The 17,738-nt window shown below is 51.8% G+C and overlaps 1 protein-coding gene across 1 annotated transcript in view; it reads left to right on the top strand.

Annotated features, from left to right (window-relative positions):
* Positions 1–17,738, top strand: part of PREX1 (phosphatidylinositol-3,4,5-trisphosphate dependent Rac exchange factor 1) — a 175,746-nt gene that overhangs the window by 119,069 nt on the left and 38,939 nt on the right. The window contains exons 11-15 of the mRNA XM_032461329.1: positions 4,560–4,660; positions 6,018–6,121; positions 6,317–6,366; positions 8,549–8,624; positions 17,398–17,470. Of these exons, the coding sequence (XP_032317220.1) occupies positions 4,560–4,660; positions 6,018–6,121; positions 6,317–6,366; positions 8,549–8,624; positions 17,398–17,470 (404 nt within the window). The remainder of the gene's footprint in view (positions 1–4,559; positions 4,661–6,017; positions 6,122–6,316; positions 6,367–8,548; positions 8,625–17,397; positions 17,471–17,738) is intronic.

Genomic DNA, 17,738 nt, shown 5'->3' with positions numbered 1-17,738 from the left:
CCGGCTTCTCTTCCTCCAGGAGCAGCTCTGGTCCCCTCGGGTGGAAGGAACCAGCAATCATAGGCACACGGTTATCGAACCTTCCTCTGCTCCAGGTGCTGCCCTGTGGTCATGCCTTTTAACCCTCAGGGGACACTTGAGGCAGTTCACTGCCATTATTCCTATTTTAAGGGCGAGGACAGTGAGGCACAGAGGGGAGAAGGTCCTGCACAGGGTCACACAGCCACAAGTTGGGGGCTGGGATTTGAACCCAGGATTCTCTCCCACCTCACTCTGCTGTGTTTATCCATTTTCATTTCTGTTCACATTTAATCTTCCCTTGATAGTTACCTGTCTCTACAACTAGATGGGGACTCCATGAACCCCAAAATTGTCTAATTTATTTTTATAACCGTCAAGGGTTGGGCTTTGAGTCAGACTTGGAGTCGAGTTTTGATTCCCCCATGTTCTAGCTCTGTGACTTTGGGCAAGTTTCTTAACCTCTCTGAGCCTCAGTAAATGATCAGTTAACGAGAGATAATAAAACGTGCCTTGCCGGATTGTCAGAGGATACAGCAAGAAAATGCCTGTGACATGCTCAGCACATCGTGGGCAAGAGTAAGGGAAATGTGTGTTGGGGTTGAGGAGCGGCCTGTTTCTGCCGTTGTCGGAGACAAACTCATCGATGCCACATGAAGAAGAAACAAGGAATAAAATCTGTATTTTTGTGCAGGAATCATGGGAGGAAGATGGCGTTTACCCTCTGGGATCCTCAGATTAGTTGGGGGAGACAAAATTGATTCACTCATCCATCCCATTCGTTCAGTGTTACTGTGTGCCAGCAGTGAACAGGACAGAGGAAATCTCTGCCCTTATGGAGGTAACCGTCCAGCAGGGGAATCAGAAAACAGACAAGGAGATAAATACAAATCAGGAAGGGAATTTTAGCTAGGTGATGAATGCAGAAAGAAAGTGGGTTGATGTCAGGCTCTGAGGAAAAGGGGCTCTCTTTCAGCCAGGGTGATCAGGAAGGGCCTCTTTGGGGAGGCGACATTTTAACCAAGATCTAGATGACAAGCAAGAGCCAACCATGAGAAGATCTGGGGGAACAGTGTTCCTGGCAGAGGGAACCGCATGTGCGAAAGCCCAAAGGCTGGGATGAGCCTTGAGTAAGTCATTGAGGAACAGCAAGGAGGCCAGCATCGCTGGAGGGAGGGAGTGGCCAAAGAGGTTGTCAGGCAGGTAAGGGGTGAGGGGGTTCAGATTTTATTCCAGGTGCTCTGGGAATCTGTGGAAAGAGCTTATGCACAAGACTGAGGTGAGGATGAACTCATTACCCAGGCCCTGAATGAGGGCACTGTTAGAGCTTTTAAGAACTCAGGGGACAAATTGTGATGTTCTATCTGGCAGAGCAGTCAGGGAAGGCTTCCTGGAAGGAGAAGCCCTTTGGTTTCACTCTTGTCAGAGTTAGATGTCGTTCATTAATTGCAGTCTACCAGAACGGGAGCGCCCAGGTGGAAGAGGCCTCACTGGGTCGTCCACCTGTGGGCACAAGTGCAGGATATTAGCGCGAAATAGCTGATGAATAATGATTTGCCAGACGTGGCCACAGACGTCTCCCAGAAGCATCTCAGGCAGTGCAGTCTCAGAGATGAATGTGAAACCCCAGGTTTCTTTCCTTGTGGAGCTCAAGGCCATGGAAGAGACAGGCAAGAAAAATGGGATTCTTGTACTAGGGGTGAGTGGACATTAGGTCTCAGCTTGGGGGCTTATCTTGGAAGAATGCAAAGACCTGTGTATCCCCTGTGCCCAGCCTGGGACTTGACACACAGTAGGTGAAATGCATGTTAACTGGGTGAGTGATACTGGGAGCAGGAAGGAAGAGGGATGAAGACCGACACATGATTTCAAGTAGTCCCCCATCCCCTGAATTTCAGGCTCCTCGCCAGAACAGGCTGACCTGTTCCGTTTGTCCCCAGTGTACCTCACACTGCTCCAAGTTACATCTTTCTGGAAGACTGGATCTTGCTGTTCTTTGTCCCCCAGCCCCCAGTAGCTGGCAGATTGCTGGTTTCCTAACCTTACTTCTCACTCAGGGCCCTTTTGTATGCTGATCCCTCTGCCTACAACACCCTTCCTTGCACCCCACTGGTGGCAGACGGTGTCCTGCTGACCTAGTGCAGTTTGCAGATGTGTTTTCTGTGAGCCACATGGTGCTTTCAGAAAATATTGGATTCAATATTAACATTTAAAAGTTGGGAGATTTCACAGGAAGTGCTGGATTTCCGGCTTCTCTCGAAAAGTTGTAAGATGCTTTAGTTTTCCCATGTGGCCACAGTTGGCCGCACTGACTGGCTGCCGTCTTCAGAAGTTCTGGCTGGTTCAGTAGAGTTTCCATGTGGCCCCTTTTACTCATTCACGAGAGTTTAAGGTTCATGTGTTAGAGTGAATTTTGTATGGTTTTGTACGCTAGATCCCAACTCAAGACTCAATGTGATTAGAAGGTTACCCATTAAATTCAGAAGGCCCCTGAATGAACCACTTGTCAGGTGGATCTCGAGGCCCAGAGAGGGACAGAGGCTTGCCCAAATTTGCCCAGCAGGCTGTGAACCTTCCTTGTTCCTCAAAACGATGTAAGACTCAGCTCAGGGCAGAAACAGGTCACAGTTGCTGTCCTCTGGACTGCCTTTCTCTGCTCTAGCAGCTGCTGTGGGGAACTTCCTGTACCCCGCAGCCTGGCCGTAGGGCCGCCAGTCAGTGCCAGAGGTGGCCCCCATGGGACAGCTGGTGGGCAGCCGGAGGCTGAGTGTCAGCTTCCGAGAGTGGGCACTCCACATCTGTTCACCTCCCTCAGCTGCTGGCAGTTTTCTTTCTGCCTGTTTTTTGGGACTTTGAGAATAGAGCGGGGGTGGACAGGACCCAAAACAATCCCTTCCCCACTCGGGGCTCCCGCTCCACGAAATAGATCTGTTTCTTCTACACCTCCTGGGCCCGCACCCGGGCCCTCTGAATGCTTCAGCACACACCACTACCTACACACAAGGCAGGTCTTTGCTCAGCCAAACACTGGAAAGCTAAAAATAGCCCTGCCCCTCTCTGGCCCTGTAATTGGAGGCGGGACAGCTGGTTTCGATAAGCAGGAGAGCCCCGCGCTCTGGCCAGCTGCCACCTGCCTTCACTGAGTACAGATTGCCCCGCGTTCCCGGCTCACCCCTTTCCTGCTGACTTTTCCGTGGGTTGAGCTCTGCACCGAGCCCGAATGCAAATCCAAGAGCCAGGACCTGGGGTCTGGCTGAGCCTCTGCCCCACTGGGTAGTCACGTTGGATTTGATTTGCCTGATTTTTTCTGGGCTTGTGAGCATTTCTTTCTGAGTGAGACCTTCCTCCTCGCCCCAACATGGTCCTTCTTGTTTGATGGTTCATTCCTTCATTTGTTCAAAAAAATAGTTATTGAGCCCCACTGTGCTTTGTAGCCTCTACCAGATGCAGGGGGCGTAGAGCTGTGAATTAGACAAAAATCCCTATCAACATGGAGATGACATTCTGGTTTGGGCAGATGACTGATAAACAAAAATAAATCTGTAAATAGGTCAACTCCAGTGATAAGTACTAAAAAGGAAGTAAAACCAAAAGATGTGATGGATTGTATGGGGGCAGGGAAGGGGCTTTTGATGAGATGGTCAGGGAAGGCTTCTCTGAGGAGGTGACCTTTGAACTGAGATGTAAAGATATGAAAGAGAAATGCTTTGTGAAGAGCTGGGGAGGGGTGTTTTTAGGCAGAGGGAACAGCAAGTGCAAAGGCCCCAAGGCAGGCAAGAGTCTGGCATTTTTTAAAGAAGGGAAAACAGTGGGTGTGTGTGGCTAAAGCAAAATAAATGAAAGGTATTGGAGATGGGGAGGGGGCAGCTCGTACATGGCCTTGTCATCATGTGGGCAGGTTTGGATTTTTTTCCGAGAGTAACCAGGAAGCCCACTGGAGGGTTTTCAGTGGGAGAATGACATGATTTGATCACCATTAGCTCTTCTGACTTTCCACAGTCAGCTTTCTGGGTCCTTATTTCTACTGGCTGGTTTGCTTCTTCATTCCTTCTGTCCCTCCATCTATCCAGCTGACCAGTCATCCATCATCCATTCCCCCCACCATCTCCTCAGTTATCCCTCTGCTTATCATTCACCCGTCCATTCTTCCTCCACCCACCTACCCTACAAGTCTGTCCAGCCACTTAGTCATTTATCTGTCAGATCATCTGTCATCTACTCACTCTTCATTCATTTATCCACTCATGTGTCTGTTCTCTTTCCCTCCCATTCATCCATCCATCCACCCATTCACCCATCCAGTGAGCCTGAGGTGGGGCCCAGAGTCTGCTCACACCCACCTCTCTGCCATTTGTCAGGGGGGAAAAGCATCAGGCCTTAGCATGACCCCCAGGCCTGTAGGGTCCTAAGTCTGCTTCCCAGTTCTGACTATCATTCCTGGGAGTGGTGGTGGTGGTAGGGTGGTCAGGCCAGTTTAGTGCTGGTCCCTGTGGTCCCAGGACTGGGGCGGTCCTCTCAACCACATCTTCTGTTCCTGGCAGTGAGTTTGTTGCCTGGCTCCTGGAAATTGGCGAAATTAGCAAGACAGAAGAAGGCGTGAACCTGGGCCAGGCCTTGTTGGAGAACGGTATTATCCACCATGGTGAGTGGGGGCTGGGTCCCAGGGGGTAGGACCAGGTCAAACCTCGACAGCACTGTGCTTCCACTGACTCAGAGGCTGTATCTACACTTCTATGCAGCTGCCTGTTCCCTGGGCACAGTGTGGTCCCAGAAGCGTGGCTGCCCTTATAAAACTGCTCTCGGGGCTGAGAGGCCCAGCTCTCACCTAGGGCACCAGCAAAGCAGGGCCACCTCGAAAAGTTAGGGGCAGGGGAATAGAACTTTCTATCTGTCCTTTCAAAAAAAGGCAAGAACCACTTAAGTTTTAGCCATTCAACAGATACTTACTGAGTGCTTTTCATGTGTTCATAGCAGTGAACAGGACAGATGGAAACTCTGGTCCTCATGGGGCTGACATTCTAGTTGGAGGGGGAAGGTAACAAACAGGATGAGTAAAATATATGTATTCAGGTGGTGGTAAGTGCTGGGAGGGAGAGAAAGCAGGGCGGGTGTTCGGTTTTGAGTGGGGGAGTTGGGAAGGTGAGAAGGTGATGTGGAACCAAGTCCTGGGGGAGGGAGGGAGCCAGGTAGGCATTGGGGTTCCAGGCAGAGGGAACAGCCAGTGCGAAGTCCCCAGGACAGGAGTGTAAGCAGTTTGTTCAGGGAACAGCTAGTGTTAGGAGGTCAGAGGGCACGGGCCAGTTGGGAGTCTTCAGGGGATGAGGTTCAGGACCTTATAGGGAATTGTAGGGTCTGTGGCTTTTACTCTGAGTGCAGTAGAAAACCAGTGCTGTGTTTGACTTAGTCCTGCTTGGACTTAGATTTTAGCAGGATCCTTTTGGCCACTGTGTGGAGTGGACTGTTGTGCCCAGGCGACAGTGGGCGTCCAGCAGGGAGACAGCTGTGATAGCCCAGGTGGGAGATGAGGGTAGCTTGGACCAGGGTGGGAGTATAGAGTCTGATTCTTAATGTTCTGAAGGAAGAGCCTACAGGTTTGCTAATGGATCCAAAGCAGAGAGTGAGAGAGAGAAGCACCAGGGGCGACTCAGGGCCGTTGTGTAGAGATGGTTCTTTAAGTCTTGACGGCATGGTCTCAGACCCCAGTGCCTTCATGATCTAGGTCCAGGGAGAGGCTGGGCAGATGGGTCCCAGCTCAGGCTGGAGCGAGGCATTTCTGGGCCTGTTGCAAGACTGGCAGATGCCCCTACTCCAAGCCACAGGTCTCAGCTGGGCCCCACACTTAGCAGGAGGCCCTAGTTTCTGCATTGGAATTTGGGGAGGGGGTTCAGTACAGTTGTGCTAGACACAGAGCCTGGCCAAAGGTTGGGTGACGATGGTGGGCGTGGGTCAGGAGGGCCGAGGGGGGTGTGCCCAGCCTCACTGGCCCTGGGTCCCTCTAGTCTCTGACAAGCACCAGTTCAAGAACGAGCAGGTGATGTACCGCTTCCGCTATGATGACGGCACCTACAAGGCCCGGAGTGAGCTGGAGGACATCATGTCCAAGGTAGGACCCCGCCCTGCCACCACGACCCTGCCCCACGGCCCCGCCCCCACAGCCCCACCTCCACTGCCTGCATTGGTCCCCTCTCCTTCCTTCACCCTCTTCCTCTGTCCTGGGAGCCATCTCTCCCAGCGGCCTGGATATGGAGGCCCCTGAAGGGTGTGGTCAGATCCTAGACTCCCTCTTTTTCTCTTTCAGGGTGTGAGGCTTTACTGCCGTCTTCACAGCCTCTACACTCCCGTGATCAAGTAAGTCACTCCCTCCAAGCTCCAGTTTCACCTCTGCCTCTTCTCAGCTGTGTGGCCTTGGGCCAGTAACTTAACCTCTCTGAGCCTCAGTCTCCTTCTCTATCAAATGGGGCTAATAACCGCACCTACCCTATAGGTTTGTCATTAGGGTCAAGTGAGTTAATTTGTGGGAAACAGTGCAGTATGGTGGTGAAGGGTGTTAGTTTTGGAGCCAGACTGGCTGAGTTTGGATCTCAGCCTGCTCGTTAGTTACCAGCTATGTGATCTTGGGCAGTTACTTAACCAAGTTGGTGCTGATGCCTCAACTTTGTCTTCTTTGGAATGAGAATAATAATAGGATCTACCTCAGGGCCTTTGCACTTGCTGTTCTGCTGCCTGGGATATTCTTCCCCCATATATATGCGTATTTGCTCCCTTACTTCCTCCAAATGTCTCCAAATCAGAGGGGCCTTCCCTGGTCACCTTTTTAAAATATCACCATCTGGAACACACTACCCTCTTTATTTCACTTGGATTTTCTTCTTGAACCTTGTCAGTGACTGACACACTGTATGTTTATTTCTTTGTCTGTGTACCATCTGTCTTCCCCACTGAATTGTACACTCACCCAAGGCGGGGATTTTGCTCACTGCTGTGTCCCCAGACCCTTGGCAGCACCCAGAGCGGTGCTGTCCTTTGGAACTTCCTGCACTGATAGAAATGCTCTGTCCCTGTGCCATCCAGTAGAGTAGCCACTACTCACATGTGGCTTTCAAACTCTTGGGACTGAAAAATGTGATCTTAAGTCTGATTTAACGTTGATTGAAAAAAAGCCAAGTATCGGCGAACTCACTAGATGTTTGTTGAGTGATCATTGAAAAGGAATTAATGCTTTTTGCCTCTGTTTTCTGCATCTGTGAAATGAGCCTAAGAATAGCTCACCCCTCTTGGGTGGTCATGAGGATTAAATTTGAATGGCGCCTGGCACGTAGTGAGGGCTGTGTTGATGCTGGTGGTTGGTGGTTCACTTTCCCATTGAAGCTTATGGTTGTGGATGAAGGAACAGGGAGGGTGATCTGATCCTTACCAGCTGCAGATGCCTCTGCCTCCTGTCCTGACAGCCCTTACCACATCCCAGGAGCCAAGAGAAAGGGTCTTTTCCCTGCATTCGCTGGCCTCCTTGGTGCCCAGGGTGCCCCTTTCATCTCCAGACCTGCCTCCTTGGCTCCTCCCCTGCTGCCTTTGTGCAAGCCCAGAAGACAGGCGGGGCCGCCTCATCCAGCCTTGGTCCCTGCAGAAGAGGCCCCTCCATCAGCCCCCAGAGGAGGAAGTGGCCAGGCCAGCAGCCGGCCCCCACTTACCGCACACGTGATGTGCTGGGCTCCCCAGTTCCTGAAAGCCTGAGAACACCCCAGTTGGCCTTTATCAGCCCTGCGGGGGGCTGGCTGCATAAACTCATTTTTGTCAGCTTCAGAGGCTGAGAAATTGTTGCAGTTTGGCCACAAGGTCTGCACAGCCCTCCGCACCAAGCCTGGGCAGGAATTAGATGCTCCTACAGGTCAGAGCGTGTACCTTGGCAAAGAAGCAGGACCGTCACAGACCCCTGCTGCCTGCCTGGCCCCGAATGCCCGCACCAGCCCACGGAGAGGGCTTTCCATGTCAGTATAGATTTGTTACCTTTAAACACACGAATGTCTACAACAAAACAAAAAGGAAAGAACTGGGAGTTTTTCTCACCACACAGACTAAATCGGGTTTCCGCAGGCTTGGCGTTCTTGACATTTGGGGCTGGATAATTCTTTGTTTGGGGGCTGTTCTGGAAAGTTTGGAGTGTTTAGCAGCACCCTGCTAGATGCTGGTGGTGGTACCTCCGGCCCCTCAACATCCGGTCATGACAGCCAAACATGTCTCCAAACACAGCCCAGTGTTCCGTGCGGGGCAGAGCCGGCCCTGCTTGAGGGCCCCAGCAGGAGAGTTTCCAGAGCCTGAGAGCCCCCTGCTCCTGTCCCCACATGAGAGTCAGGTCCTGCCCGAGGTGACACTGTGAATGAGGAGTGGGGCTCCCTGCCTGGGGCTCTCCCCGCCCCCTGCCTCGGACCCATGGCTGGGGAGCCTAGAAATTTGGAGCATTCTGAGCAGGGAAATTGGGATGTTTCCGCCTCTTTTCTCTCCGGTCTGCTCAGGGCGTGCTTCCTCTCCCCAGGGACCGCGATTACCACCTGAAGACGTACAAGTCGGTGCTGCCTGGGAGCAAGCTGGTGGACTGGCTGTTGGCTCAGGTGAGAAATCCCTCGGGTCCCGTGCGACCAGCCATCCGCCTCTGCCCAGGACTGAGGGGCTAACCAGCATGCGGGCCTTTGAGGTTTAAACAATTTTTTAAAATTATTTTTTAGTTGTGGTAAAATATACATAGTGTAACATTTACATCTTAACCATTTTTAAGTGTACGGTTCAGTAGCCTTAAGTCCATTCTTGATATCACACAGCCGTCACTACTGTCCACTTCCAGAGCTCTTTCCATCTTGCAGAACTGAAACTCTGTCCCCATTGAACAGTAACTTCCCATCTCCCCACCCCCCACCTCTGGCCCCTGGCAACCACCCTTCCACTCTCTCTCTATGAATCTGACTGCTCTAGGTCCCCTGTGCACGTGGTCTCATACAGCATGTGTGCTTCTGTGTCTGGCTTATTTCGCTCAGCATCATGTCTTCATGGCTCATCCATGTCGCAGCCTGTGTCAGAATTTCCTTCCTCTTAAAGGCTGAATAATATTGTGTGGATAGAGCACATTTTATTTATCCATCAGTCAAGGGACCCTTGGGTTTCTGCCACTTTGAGACTTTCAGTTTTTAAAACCGGGATGGTCTTGGACAAACTGGGACAAGCTGGTCTCATCCTTGCACCAAACTGGAGCCTCCATGTGGAGTTTGCCAGGTTATTCCCTTCACCTAGGTTCCTGGTGAGCAGGGCCTGGGCAGTCTTAGAAAATCTATGTGTCAATTTTGCTGCAACTTCCCAAAGGTGATTGTTCCATTGAAGTGTTGTGGACTCTCATATCTGTCTGCCTCTTGTCCTTTATGGCTCTGTTCAGAGGTGCTAACTCTGGGCCCAGCCCTACCTGGGCTTTGTGCATTATCTCACTGAGTCCTTCAACCCATTTACAGATGGGAATGGGGGTCCAGAGAGGCCAGGCCAAGTGCCTGGTCCAAGGGCACACAGCCTTGCAGCAGCAAAGCTGGGACTCAGATGGGCCCATCTTACCCACTTGTGCCTCAGTTCCACAAACTTTTCCGGGAGCCTGCAAGAACGTTCCTTTGTAGTCTGTAAGAAAAAGGTATTGGCTTCAAAGACAAGGCGACACCTGTGAAACCAAGTGGATAAATACTTAAAACATTTACAGAGTGCAGCTCTATGGCAGCCTCATTATATTAAGTTTAGCATTCATAAAAACTTCATTCCACTCAAAAACAATTTACTGCCTGGATTTTCTCATGTCAAATAAGTTTCTGGTGATTGTCTAGAATTCGTGGCCAAGCAATGTAAAGGAAATGCTTCTTGGTGCCAAATAACTTCCAAAGCAAGTTCAGAAAAATCCTTGAAAAAAAGAATTTTAAGCCAAAAACCAACATAAGATGTGGCTGCATTTTAATATGTGTGCTATGATGTGGGGCCCTAAGGTGTGGGAGGTCTTGAAATGATCTGGATTTGGATTCAGATTTGCACGGCTGGGAAGTGCAGAGCTGCTAACCGTTGTGCTACGCACACCTCCCATTGTACTGTACATCTTTCCTTGGGATCCCCTGAAACTGGCCCAGAGCATGTGCTTTGTTCATAGCCCGGCAGACCTGGGTTCGAATCTCAGCACCACCACTTCCTAGCTGAGTGAGCTTGGACAAGCTGCTTAACCTCTCTGTGCCTCAGTTTCTACACCAGTAAAATGAAGCTAAAAACAGTAACTTCCCCTTTAGATTATTTTGAGGATTCAATGAGTTAATCATCTAAAGTGCTTAGAATGGTTCCTGGCACTGAGTAATTGCTCAGTAAATGGAACTATTATTATAATAATTCCTCATCTCCTTCACAAAGGATTCAAGGTGCCTCAGAATTATGTGCAGTAAGGAAGGCTGAAGAAATTGCGGAGGGCTTTGGGGGTGCAGAAACAGTAAGACCAGGAAACAAACATCTGGGGGAGGGTGAGAGGTGATCTGCTTGGGGTCCCACCTTCTGAGTGTGCGCTGTGACAAGTGAGGGGCGACACCTGGCGTTTTCTTTCGTGATTTAGGTTCTTTGTTCAGAACCCAGACATGCCGGGTGCAGGGCTCTCTGAAACGCTGCTGCTCCCCACCTCGGACCCTTCTGTGGCCTCGTGTTCCCCGAGCTCTGTGGGTGCCATTGTCTGCCTGCTGGTTTCAAAGCACGATGTGGACTTTGCCTTAAGTGGCGAATCCCAGGCATGAGCTGGGAGTGGAATGGGTTACTGAGCTGGCAAGAAGTCAGTGGATCTGGGAAATATTTGGAGATGGAACACACAGGACACATCGCTGAGGGGTGGGGCGGGAATCAAGGCTGTGTCCTGGGGTTTTGGTACAGTGGGTGGCTGGAAGTGCTGTTCACAGCGATGGGAAGACGGGGGAGGAAACACTGGTGTGCGTGGGGAAATGAAGCGTTCTCCTTGGGCGTTCGAGGGTGCTGCCTTTGGGGTGCCCACTGGACTCCCCAGTGGAGGTGGAGGAGGTGGGGGGGGAGGTGCAGGTGTTGCCCCCCTGGTGCTTATTTAAAGTGAGATATTTAAAGTGAGAGGGTAGAAGAGAGTGTAGGGAAAGTCGATGAGAGGGCTCGTTGGCTCCCTTTTTCCCTTTGAACACCTGCTGTGTATCAGGCAGTGTTGTAGGTTCTGAGGACGCAGCAGTGAACAAGACAGGTACAGCTCCCGCCCTCATGGATCTTAGGCTCTGATGAAGGGTAGGGCAGACATCCAGCGAACAAGGAAAAGAAGTGAGATACAGAATGTGCTAGCTGGTGCTCGGTGCCAGAGTGCCGGTGGGGCTGGAGCATGCGCGAGCTCCAGTGGGTTGACCTTTCAAGTGGCTGGGGAGGTCCAGTTTCCACAGGGGGTCTGAGAAGGTCTTGCTGAGCAGGGATTGTTTATAGAGGCTGGAAATGGGGAGCGAGCCAGGGGGACGTCTGGGGATGTCTCTGAGGCAACAGCAACTTGGAGGCTCTGAGTCAGGTGAGCTTGGTGTGTCTGCGGGCAGGGAGGAGGCCAGTGTGGCTGGAGTGGCCTGAGCCAGGTGACAAGTGATAGGAAGCCGTTGGGCAGCCAGTCACGTGGGGCCTGTGGGCTCTTGGGAGGACTCGGGTCATGGCCAGGTTCTGAGCATAGAAGGGATGGCACCTGCCTTTGGTGGGATGAGGTCCTTCGGGCTGTAGGGGGATGAGGCTGGCAGCTGGGAGACCAGCTCAGAGACAACTTCAGAACTGCAGGCAAGTAGCTGAGAGGTGGCTGAGGGGAAAGCGGGAAGAGTGGTCAGATTTTGGATTTTTTGAAGGTAGACCTAACAGAGCCTGCTGTTGGATAGATGGGGTGAGGGAGGTGAGAAACAGGAGTCTAGTCGACTCCAAGGTCCTTGGCTGAGCTGGAGAGGCTCAGGTCTGCGCGCTGGAGTTCCTGTCAGGGAGAAGTGCCAGCAAGAGCAACCTCTTCTGTTGATTTCTCTTCGGGGATTGGTGCTGGGCATGGCGGGGGTCTGCTCGTGGCCACTGCAGTCGGAGAGGCTGTGGTTGTGGCTGAAGGCCCCCTACAGTAGCCTGAGTCATTGTCAGTGGTCCCAAGGACATACCCCCAACACCCCAGCATCCTGTTGCAACTAGAAGTGGAGGGGAGGATGGTGGAGTGAAGTTTGCCACTGACCACAGAATGTGTCTGTCCACTTCGGCAGACCTCCTGTGGCTTGGCCTGGGCTGGGGACATAGGGAAGCTAATTGGAGCTGACACAGGATGGCTTCCATGAGATTGACCAAAAAACAGCTGTCATCAGGCTCTGGGTCAGAGAAATCAGGGAGGATGGGGTGCATGTGGGTCTCTCTGTGGGGGAGAGGTTGGTGATGGGGATATGACCTTGAAGACTGGTTACAACAAGCCTAGATTTCAAGAGTCATCCTTACCTTGTACCTTAGCCAGAAAGTCAAGGAGAAAACATGTAATTGTGTAGTTCAGGAGGATTATTTTGCTTTGAACACATCTTCATTTTTAACTTCTAGGTCATTCTGCTCCTTGAAACAAAATGTTGATTGAAACCCACTAGATCAGCTAGAAATGCTTTTGGCTGCACCTAATAGGAAACCTGACTTATACAGGAAAGACATTTTTCTCTCATGTAGTAAGAAAACTAAATTACACAGTAAAGTAAATTATACGTTTTTTGCTCACATAACTAGGCATCCACAGTTCACGGCTATAGAGCTCATCGATGCCATTTCCACCCAGGCTCTTTTCAGCTTTCTTTTCTGTCATCTTCTTGACAGTTGCCTCACAGTTGTAAGATGGCTGCCACAGCTCCAGGCATCACACCTATGTAGACCTATAGCCAAAGGCAGGCAGCAGGGACAGTTGGAGAGAGCTTTTTCATTCTGTTTCTTGGTAGAGGAAACTTCCCCCAGTCCCCACCCTTCCCCAGTGATCTTCCCCTTAGGTCTCATGGCCAGATGGGTCCCACATGTACCCCTAAACCGCTCCCTGTGGAAGAGAACAGGGATTACTGAGAGTTGCTTAGAATTCCCCAGAATTCATTGCCTGAGGCTGGGGAAGGGACTCCCTCCTACTTGTAACTCAGATGAATCGGGGCTCTTTTATCTCTGAGGGCAGGGAAGCAGGGTGTTGGTCCTTTGATTGACAAGCTAGGTACTGGGTCACTTGTGATCGTCTCTGTACATTCTCTCGTTTAATCTGCAGAATAACCTGAGGAAAACACAGTTATTACCCCCAGCTTATTAATGGGGAAACTAAGGCCCAGGTTATGTCACCTGCCTCAGGACACACAGGAATGAGGTGCTCCTCTAAGACTGTGTGTGGGCGGGGCTGTCATGATGCCTTGGTAGGCGGTGGTAATAGTAATAGTAGCCTTCTGTATTAACTACAGTCTGTACTGTGGAGTCTGAGCAGGGAGCACCACAGAGAGGTGGCAGAGGCCTTGGAAAATCAAGGGCAAATCTGGGGATAAAAAAATACAAATGAGGAAATGAAGCTCAGAGATGTTAAGGAATTGTCTCCGGTCACAGCTGGGCGGAGCAGGGGTTCGAACCTGGGGAAGCCAGCTCCAGAATCTGCTCTCTTCACTTCTCTGCTCCGTGAGTTCTGGTCTCTGCTGCCAGGGCTCCAGGACGCCCCAGGCTGTGGCCGTCAAAAGGAGGGCAGGAGGTCAGGGGCTTAGGGCAGAGGAGAGCTGAGACAGGTCAGATCTGCTGCCTCCTGTGCTGGCTCTGCAGAAATGTGCCCAAGGTGCCCACCACACTCACCCCACGGTCCGGTAGATGGCAATGCTGACGGTGGCAGGGTTTTCAGCATGCGGAGTGGTGTGGGAGCAGGCAAAGGGCCAGGCTGGCAGCTCAAGGCACCAGCAGAGGAAACAAAGGATAAACAGGGACAGGATGGGAGCCCTGGCTGTAACCCTGGGCAACTAACCTCCTCTCTTGGAACCTCAGTTTCCCTATTTGTAACGTGGGGGAAGGTCCAGCTCTGAAAGGATTCCATTCTCATGGTGTAACAAGCCTTGGGCAAGTGCCAAGTCTCTGTGTCTCCGTTTCTTCATCTGTCAAATGGGGTTAATAAGAGTGATTGTCCCTGGGTTGACCATCAGGACAGTTAGGGCAAGGCCACTCTGAGGAGCTGAAAAGCCAGGACAGGGCATTCCAGGGGGAGGAAGGAGTGAGTGCAAAGGCCCTGAGGTGGGGCCGTGTGTAGTGTGTGGAAGGAGCAGCAAGGAGGCTGGCATGGCTGGAGCCCCCAGCGAGAGGGGCTGGTAGATGGGTGGTGAGGGGGAGGTGTGGTGGTGGAGTTGACTGCACAGGGCTGTGTGGCCCATGCCTTCTTCCTGGAGGGGAGAAATGTGGACTTGGTGGCTTTCGGTTTCCCCACAGCTGGCGGGATGTGGGGTGGGGGCTTACTTTTCAGGTGGTGGGCGCATCCGGGGTTGGTGTATTTCACTCTTCACCAGAGAATCACTCAGGTCCTCACTTTATGATCCTCCCTGTGGGTCCCCCCGGGGCCCTTTGGGGAGAAGAGAGGCGAAGACAGGCTGGGAGTCCAGACTATGAGGGCCTCAGAAAGCCAGGTGGGCTCCAGATGCCCGCCTGGCCGCCCAGGCTGCTGAGCTGGGCCTGCCCTCCTCCTGGGCCCCAGCTGTGCCTCCCCGCTGCTGGCCCCTCACAGCTTGGGGGCTGCTGCTGCTCTGGAAGCAGCTTCTCGACAGGATGGCTGCCTTCCCTGGCTGGGCTCGGAGCATGCCTGGCCCTCCAGCCACTGGCCTGGGGTCCCACCGGAGAGATTTGTCTTCCTCGAGTGAGCCCAGGGCAGCCAGACCAGTAAAACACTGAGGCCAGTGGCTCCCCCAGGCTCTCTGCTCTGGGTCTGAGCCCCAGGCTTGGCAGGCTGAGTCCTGCAGCCTCTGAGCTCATTTCTTCTTTAGCTGAGGAATTCCCTCCTGGCCCCTCCGCTGCTGGCCGGGGGCTAAGGCAGGGATACACGGACAGTGGAGGCCTCTGGCCCGGTTGTGTTGGGCCAGCGCCTCTTGGAATGGCTTCTTGCTTGGGCAGTGGTTTAATGAGCGGCTGTCTGGCCCTGTGGCCATCTGAATGTAGCTGATGCTCATTGACCTGCCTACAAGCTCTTGCATGAGTCAGTTCCTGCTGACAACGCCTTTATTCAACCAACAGGCATTTACTGAGCACCTGCTGTATGCCAGGCCCTGTTCTGAGCACTTAGGATTCAGCAGGGAACACAGTAGATCGAAAGCCTGTTCTTTATGGAACTGACCTTCTTGCTCACCCTGTCCTTACAGCCACGCTGCTTTTGTGCTCCAAGCTCTGTCCACCTCTGGACCTGGACCATTGTGCTGTTTCCTTTGCCTGTCATCACCCCTACCAGCCACCATGCACACACCTAACTCACACACTCTGCCTGGCTATACTGAGATTATTTGGGTTGCAAGAAACAGATTCAGTCTAACTTAAGGAAAGAAAAAAGAAAGAAAGAAAAAGAAAGAAAGAAAGAGGGAAAGAAAGAAAGAAAGAGAGAAAGAAAGAAAGAAAGAAAAAGAAAGAAAGAAAGAAAGAAAGAAAGAAAGAAAGAAAGAAAAAGAAAGAAAGAGAAAGAAAGGAAGGAAGGAAGGAAGAAAGAAAAAGAAAGAAAGAAAGAAAGAAAGAAAGAAAGAAAGAAAGAAAGAAAGAAAGAAAAAGAAAAAGAAAGAAAGAGAAGGTGACTTACTGGGAGGCTGTGGAGCGCCCCCAGAGTTGGGGGGAGACCCGAGAGCCGGGTCTTTCAAAGAAATGCACCAGGAAACACGGGAGCAGGCATCGAGGGGCACCGTCTTCAGGGCGGTGCTCTTGGTGAGAATTGGCACCAGCTGTTCCCCGTCCTTGGGTTCCTCCAGTCAGAGGGTCATGTTCCCTGGGCAGGGAGCATCACAACGGCCTTCCCTAGGTCATGTGTCCCAAACCTGGCTGGGGGTTGGGGGTGGTGAGCCTTGAGGGACCGTCCCACTGAGGCAACATTCCACATGGGATAGTTGGCCCCAAAGACAGGCCCAGCAGGAACCTAGCACATTGGCCACACCTGTTCATTCTTCAGTTTCGTGTTGGATGTCACTTCCTCCAGGAAGCCCTGATTTGAGCCAGATCCCCTAGTTTAAATGGTACCATTTAGGAGTATTTTCAGTTGCAAGGACAGAAAACCCAAGTCAGCAGTGGCCTGAATGGGTAATGTGCTACACGTCCGTTGTCCGCACATTAAGGCCCTTCTGTCCTCCATTCCATCCTCAGCAGAGTCTGCCCTGTGGTCATGAGATAGCCCCACAGCCGCTGCATCACTTCCTCACATGACTTTCTTCCAGGCAGGGAGGGGTGCTGTTGCTTTTCCCTTTTACAGGGAGGAAGATACTTTTTAGGATCCCCTGATTGGCTTCCCCAGATGTCTTGCTGCTAGAGCTAGGTCAGTTAGGAATTGAACTTGATTTCTAGTATCAGAGAGCCAGCTACAGAGGCTGAAAGAAATTAGGGGTTTAAGCAGGGAGGGTATAGCTCAGTGGTAGAGTGCATGCTTAGCATGCACAGAATCCTGGGTTCAATCCCCAGTACCTCCATTAAAAAAAAAAAAGAAATTAAGAATTTAGGGTTTATTTTTCTTTAGTATGAGAGAAGCCCGGAAGTTGGTAGTACAGAGCTGCTAGGACAGCCTCGTGATATCTTTGAGGACCATGCTCTCTCTTTTTTCTCTACCATCCTTAGCATGCTTCTGTTCTCCAGGTCACACTGTGGTCTAGGATGACTGCAGGAGCTCCAGCCATCACATCTTTGTTCCAGACAGGAGGAAGAGAAAGGAAGGGTCAGGGACAAAGAGCCCTTTCCAGAGCTCCCTATCAGTGATCTCACTGGCCACCTCTAGCTGTAAGGGAGGCTGGAATCTGTGGTTGTCTAGATAGGTGCACTGCGGTCTGTAATAGTGAAGGTTTCAGTTCTAAGGCCAGCTGGGGGTGGGGGGATGTTGCCGGACAACCAACAGCATCTGCACATAAAATCTCCATTTCTCCTTTGTAGTGTTTATTGCAGTGCCTTTATCACATTTAAATAATTATCATACAATTAAATACTTTTTGTGTTTGGGGTTTATTAATTGCAGTCATAGACATGGTTGGGGGATACCACAGTAAGTAAAGCAGACACACATCCCTGCCCTCTTGGAGCCTCCGTTCTAGGGGCAGTGCTGGGCTTTTCCCTGGCCTGGTTCAGTCCCTCAGGTGCCTGTCCACCTAACACCCTCCCCTTCTTGTTTCATTCCAGGGCGACTGCCAGACGCGGGAGGAGGCGGTGGCGCTGGGCGTGGGCCTGTGTAACAACGGCTTCATGCACCACGGTAATTCGCCCTTCCCTCCGCCCAGCCTCCTGGGGCGGGACGGGTGGGGCCTGACCTGGAACAGAAGAGCTAGCCAGGACCCTGGTCCCTGGTGCATTGTACAGGGAAGGGAAACTGAGGCCCAGAGAGAGCAAATGATGGGCAGGATTTGAGGCCAAATCCATGGGCTTCCTAAATAAGCTCTTCCTCCCTGATGGGACATGTCCTCCCAGGGTGGGCAGTGAGGCTGGACAGCACAGGCCTGGCCCGCAAGCTTCCACGGGGAGGA

Source organism: Camelus ferus, chromosome 19, assembly GCF_009834535.1.
Source record: "Camelus ferus isolate YT-003-E chromosome 19, BCGSAC_Cfer_1.0, whole genome shotgun sequence".
NCBI lineage: Eukaryota > Metazoa > Chordata > Mammalia > Artiodactyla > Camelidae > Camelus > Camelus ferus.
This window is presented reverse-complemented; position numbering and strand designations above follow the sequence as displayed.